This window comes from Helobdella robusta (genome assembly GCF_000326865.2).
Source record: "Helobdella robusta unplaced genomic scaffold HELROscaffold_14, whole genome shotgun sequence".
Lineage (NCBI taxonomy): Eukaryota > Metazoa > Annelida > Clitellata > Rhynchobdellida > Glossiphoniidae > Helobdella > Helobdella robusta.
Genome location: NW_008703782.1, coordinates 3559822 through 3565821, shown reverse-complemented (window position 1 = coordinate 3565821; position 6000 = coordinate 3559822). Strand labels below are relative to the sequence as shown.

General features: G+C 34.9%; 1 protein-coding gene across 1 annotated transcript in view; it reads left to right on the top strand.

Moving 5' to 3' along the window:
• HELRODRAFT_190717 (hypothetical protein) overlaps positions 1–5758 on the top strand; it is a gene marked incomplete at its 5' end in the record, with an annotated part of 7167 nt that extends 1409 nt beyond the window's left edge. Inside the window, 9 exons of the mRNA XM_009014869.1 lie at positions 301–421; positions 1434–1496; positions 2103–2204; positions 2542–2848; positions 3554–3715; positions 3870–3929; positions 4212–4299; positions 4909–4981; positions 5036–5758. Coding sequence (XP_009013117.1) covers positions 301–421; positions 1434–1496; positions 2103–2204; positions 2542–2848; positions 3554–3715; positions 3870–3929; positions 4212–4299; positions 4909–4981; positions 5036–5467 — 1408 coding nt within the window. The 3' untranslated portion in view covers positions 5468–5758. The remainder of the gene's footprint in view (positions 1–300; positions 422–1433; positions 1497–2102; positions 2205–2541; positions 2849–3553; positions 3716–3869; positions 3930–4211; positions 4300–4908; positions 4982–5035) is intronic.
• Between the last annotated feature and the right edge of the window lie 242 nt (positions 5759–6000).

The window sequence follows — 6000 nt, the reverse complement described above, 5'->3', positions numbered from 1 at the left end:
AAAGATTAATTACAACTGTAAAATAACATGTAAGTCTGACAGGTTTGCACTATGAAAAATTAATGAAAAAGTGCAATTTCTTAGTTTACCACATGCTATATTATCACGCCAAATACAATTTGTAACGCTATCACGTGTTATGTGATCACACCTTCTACCATTATTTTATAACTCTTTTTCCTTGTTATCTCTCTTCTTATGCCCCTCTCTCTCTCTCTCTCTACTTTTTTCATTTTCTTAGTCACTCTCATCAAGAAAACCCTCAAAACAATAATTCACCCCCACCACCCCCTACCAAAGATACGGACGGATGAATGTGGGCAGATGTATGAAGAGCAACTACGGTCAACAGGGTTGCAGCATTGACGTCACCAACTTCATGAACCACAAATGCGCCGGAAGAGACTTTTGCCTTTTCCAGGTCAGTCGCCTTTGGTTATTAATTCATTTTTCTACGTATATATTTGGTCTACTTATTTCTGATATCCAATTTTTTTTACACAAGTATCTCTGGTCGACACATTTCTATGATATCTTTTATCTACTATTCTCTTTTAGGTATTTTTTCAAAGTTTTTTCCACAGCAAAAACACACACAAGTATCTCACGCATTTCACGTGATAGATGGGGATTTTATCTATATCATCTTCTTCTTCCTCATCCTCATCATCATCGCCTCTGACATCATCGTGTAAAATGAAAGTTATCACCATCATCATCTTCATCACCATCGTCGTCTTCTCCTCTACTTTATCATCATCATGTAAGATAAACGTTATCACGACCATCATCATCTCCATCATCATCAACTCCATCTCCATCATCATCATCCCCATCATCATCATCTCCATCATCCGAGACATCACTACATTCATCATAATTTTGTATAATACATCAGGATGGTCAGAATCGGAACGCTGAACATCAATCACACTTCCACCGTTGTTTTCAATAATTCCTCATCTTCTCACTGACTCCTTTCTTTTTGTCATTAACTCACTCATGTCCTAATCATCATTACGTCACTATCATCATTATCCTCTCATCATTAAGTTACCGTCACCATATTAGCATCTTCATGACGTCATTGTCGTCACTTCCGTCCAAACCCCATTATATCATACTATCATTATCACCACCGTATTCGTCATCACATCATTATCTCATCACCAAACTGCATGCATGTGATAGGCTGGGATCTTTTTTGCATTCGAACCCGGACACTGCGTCAACAATGCCAGGCACCTAATCATTACACCATCGCGCCGCCATTATTATTATTCTCATTGTTATTATTTAATATTATTACTATTATTAGTAGTAGTGTAGTAGTAGTAGTAGCAGCAGTAGTAGTAGTAGTAGTAGTAGTAGTAGTAGTAGTAGTAGTAGTAGTAGTAGCAGTAGTAATAGTAGTATAAAACATGGTAAACCAGGTTCCTGACCCTGACCTTTACAAGACCCATCCATGCCCTTCCGACTTCACATCTTATCTCGAAGTTACTTACCTCTGCTTACCGGGTTGTTAGTTGTTGTTGTTGTTGTTGTTGCTGCTGCTGCTGCTGCTGTTGTCGTTGTAGTAGTAGTAGTTGTTGTTGTTGTTGTTGTTGTTGTAGTAGTAGTAGTAGTAGTAGTAGTAGTTGTTGTTGTTGTTGTTGTTGTTGTTGTTGTTGTTGTAGCTGTTGTTATTGATACTTATATAAGTTGATTAGAAAATTTAATATTGTTATTCAAGTGTTTTCTTATTAGCCTTATATTTTAATAGATTTCAAGAGTTGTTATCCATAATTATTGATATAAATTCAATTTGGCGTGATTTAATTCAATACGAAACTGTATTAACAAGCCATTTAACAAATTTCAAATGAAAAATAAACCAGATAACTACAATTAAGATAGAACCATAACAAAAACTAACCATCCAACCATTCAGCTAACATACCAACTGACTAACTATCCAACCAATCAACCAACCAACCCATTATTCAACCACCCATACAGTGATAGCTCCTAACCAAACAGCATGTTTGCAATCTTCTTATCAAAAGATTACAAATCTCAACCACGGTTATATTATCAGTCACGTGATTGCATCAACTGACCAGTCATCGGAAACCAAATGTCCGTGGGTCATCGAGGCCCTCCCTGGACAGAGAATTAACTTGACCATGCATAGCGTGCTGCAACAATTGTACAAAAAATTTGAGGTTATTTGAAAAATAACAATTAATATATGGAAATCTTTTCATTAAAACTTTATAAGGTTTCAGTGCTTGCTTAAGATTTTTTTATTTCAACGTGATTCCTTGCTCTGTTTAATAATCTTTTAGTTGTTTGTGTCTGCTCATACTCGCACATAAAACAGGCACTTTTGATACTACATATCTCAGCTAATTTGTATTTTAAGATAAGTATAAGCGTGTTGAACATGGAGAAAGTGACACGTATTTTTTTGGAATGTGTGAAAAAAGAGGTTTAAAAATCAAAATGATAGAATGTTATTGTTTTTAATAGCAATAAATATCAAACGACATTATTGGTCAGCAGCAGAACAAACAAAACTGGAGCAGACCAAAGTCGTCGTACAGTCTCAACAAGCAGTTGTACCAGTACGGTGCGGACGATTCCAGTAGTAGTAACGCCATCCTGCACACCACCACCAACAACAAAGCCTGTTTCGAGATAGGTTTTGTGGTAGATGGTGCGGAAGGCAAGCGATCCATTACGGTCTGCCAGAACGATGCCACCAGGGACCACCATCTCATGCTTACCAACTTCCACATCATCCGAATTGAATTTACAGATGTTCACATGCTGAGAGAGCTCGGAATTTTTATCTTGGAGTTCAATGGTGAAGTGTTGAACGCTGTTGCTACTTGTTTAATATTACGTGCTTAGGTTATGATATCCATTGAATCGTAGTTAACATTGCAATTATTATAAAAGTTAAAAAAATTTGTTTTGGTAAATTCTTTTTCATTTGATCATTCTATCTTTTGATGTCTTTGTTTAAAATATTTGAAAAGTTTAATAAAAGTTAGAATTCTAAATTTTCAAATGAATCTAATTACAAATAAATAAGCCTTTTACCTAATAAAAAACAAAGTTAAGCTATTTATCGGTTTAATAATATAACAGTGGCCATAGTTGTGACGTTCGAACTTTCTGAACTTTACTATTGTCTTGAATTTTTTTGAACTTCATGAAGTTCATGTTCAAATGATCACTTCAAAAATGCAAGCAATAATTGCCTATGAGTTAAAACCAAAAAGTTACAGCACACAGCAGCAGCAGTGCCACTGACACTGACAATGAATAGAATTGAGTCCATATTGAACAACTGATTACTGACTCACTGATTAACTGTTTGCATCTACAATATTGACTGCCATTGACGTAAAAGTAGTCGCACTTCGAACTTTTGAAAACTTTATTTTTGTTTTAACTTCGTCGAACTATTATGAACTTTGAATTTTTTTTAACTTCACAACTATGACAGCGTTGATTCTACAAATGACCTTTAACAACGAACTAAACAAAAAATAATGCGAAACAGTTGTAGGATGTCCAACGTTGAGAGCTTCGGCAAACAGCTGGCAGCAGAAGACAGGGGACAGTTTGATAGTTCGTTGCAACAGCACCTCACAGAAGTGGCACCTGGTCTGCAGGGGCAACGAGTGGTCGGGAGAAGTTGGCAACTGTTCCGCGGGTTACTCTGGTTCGTTCTGTGCTCCCTACTGTACATTATTTGGAAATAATTCTTCATGAAAATTTTGCAAATATTCAACGATTGTTTATTTTGTTTCAGTCATTCAGAATTCATTTTGAAAAAATATTTAATTGCTACACATTTCTCGAACTATTTTTTTCAGATTCTTTCAACAGCTGGAGTCTTGGTCAAATGTTCAATGCCGAAGATTCATTTCCATTTGGTTATTTTTTATTATTTATTTTAGAATATAAATTTATATTTTAAAAAATTGACAGATTAAAATAAAATATAAAATTTACTAAATTTGAAACCGATCACCAATAATGAATGAATAAATCCGTGGACATGGTGTCACCTCACCGACTAAATGCTGCTTGCATAAATTGGAAAAAATTCTTTGTTTTTAAATACCATTTTTAAAAGATTTGACCCAAAATACAAACTAATTTTAAAAATAACATAATGAAAAAAATTGAATAATAGATGAAATGAATGTTTGAAGGTGTGTTGCTAGCCGTTTCTATAGGCGTTGCCATGGGGATCGTGATCGGAGGCTTCCTCTTATGCCTCATCACGCTCTATCTCAAACGGTCATTAATTTTTTTTTATTAAATTCATTTTCAAGTTTCACTCTTTATTATTTCAAAAGAAAAATATCTAAAAAGTGGTTAAATAATTTAATGAAATCCACTAACTCTAAAATGCACACACATGCTCACCTAAACACACATGTTTGATGTCGCGTTATATTACAACAACGGTTGGTAAAAATGCCAGAGCCATACAAACGAAGATATCAAACATTCGATTGTTCCATTATTATTTTGTTATGCGAATACAAAAGAAGAGAGGAATGATAAAGAAAACTAAAATGGAGCATGTCACATCTGAAATCCTTTCAATTTATTTCTTTAAGATATCATATAATCCTTTCCTCAAAATTTTTAGAGTTTTTATCGTTCCTGTTCTTATTTTTATGAAATTATTGCATCATTCGAAATCAATTAATTTTTTATTTGGGATTGTTGTTTTTTGTTGATTTATAAAATAATGATGAATTAGAAGTTCAAACAAAATAAATTTGTTAAAAATAGCTAGATGCCGGCATGATTTTTTTTATTTATTATGTTCATCAATCCATCAAATAAAAATAATCAGATATTTTCCACTGTCACCACAAACCTTCACAAAAATCGCAGGCAACGTCAAAACAACCCATTCTCTGGTGGTTACAGCTCACCCAAGGAACAGCAAATACAACCGAGGTTCCAGGTTCCAGTAACTTCCAACAGCAGCACCAACAGCACATACCCACCATCCATTCAGATGACACGACTCAACGCCATGAACTCCGAAAGCCAACCTTTGCACAATAACTGGCTTGTTCTAGACTCAAGGGACTGCGTCAACAATTCAATCAACAACGACAACAACAACAACAATATAAGACCGGCAACATATCAAAGCAGCTGCATGTCCAGTAAGGTCTCCAGGAAAGCATTTCAGTCTCCGCCGATCGTCCTTGGATTGGATGATTCCTTCCTGGATGTTGCAAACGTTATAGAAACTGAGAACATGATGCTGGCAGATCAGCAAAAGATCTACCATCACGACCATCCTTGCTTGAACAACATCCACAACTCACCACAGCGCTATTACAGTCTTAAAGCACTAAGTGATATGCCGAAAGTAAACAATGCTGATTTGCTGAACTTCAAGGAGCCACCAACACTTTATGAAACTTCGTGTTTTTCGTAGAAATTTTTGAAAAAGAAGCTAAATATTTTAATTCGAATTGACTGATGTCTTTGAATGATTTTTATTATTATTTTATTAAACACGGATCTATTGAGTGTATCAGCTGGATATATCGCGGCAGTTTATAATGTGTAGTTGCTTCAATCTTTCACATCAAAATGTTTCATGAGAATAAAATCATTGTCAACATAAAAAAATGTGAAAACTTTTTGCATGGGTTTATTATTTTTCCACATTCAACTCCGCTTCTAAACTTGTTAAATGAAATAATTAAATTTGTTTTTCTGGGTTTATTCATTGTTTTTTGTCGTCTGGAATTAAATTATTGCATTTCGTAATTACGCGCTATCAATGGCATTGCGCTCTCAAGTCATATAATACGTTATGAGCTTCGGGTTGATAGCGTTCGAACTAGGTCACCACGCCACAACGACTTGGCACGTCTACCGTCTAAGCAAACATGCAATAACTCTAAAATATAATTGGCTGACCAGATAAACTTTTCAAAAAAAAAAATAAATAAATAACTAAAC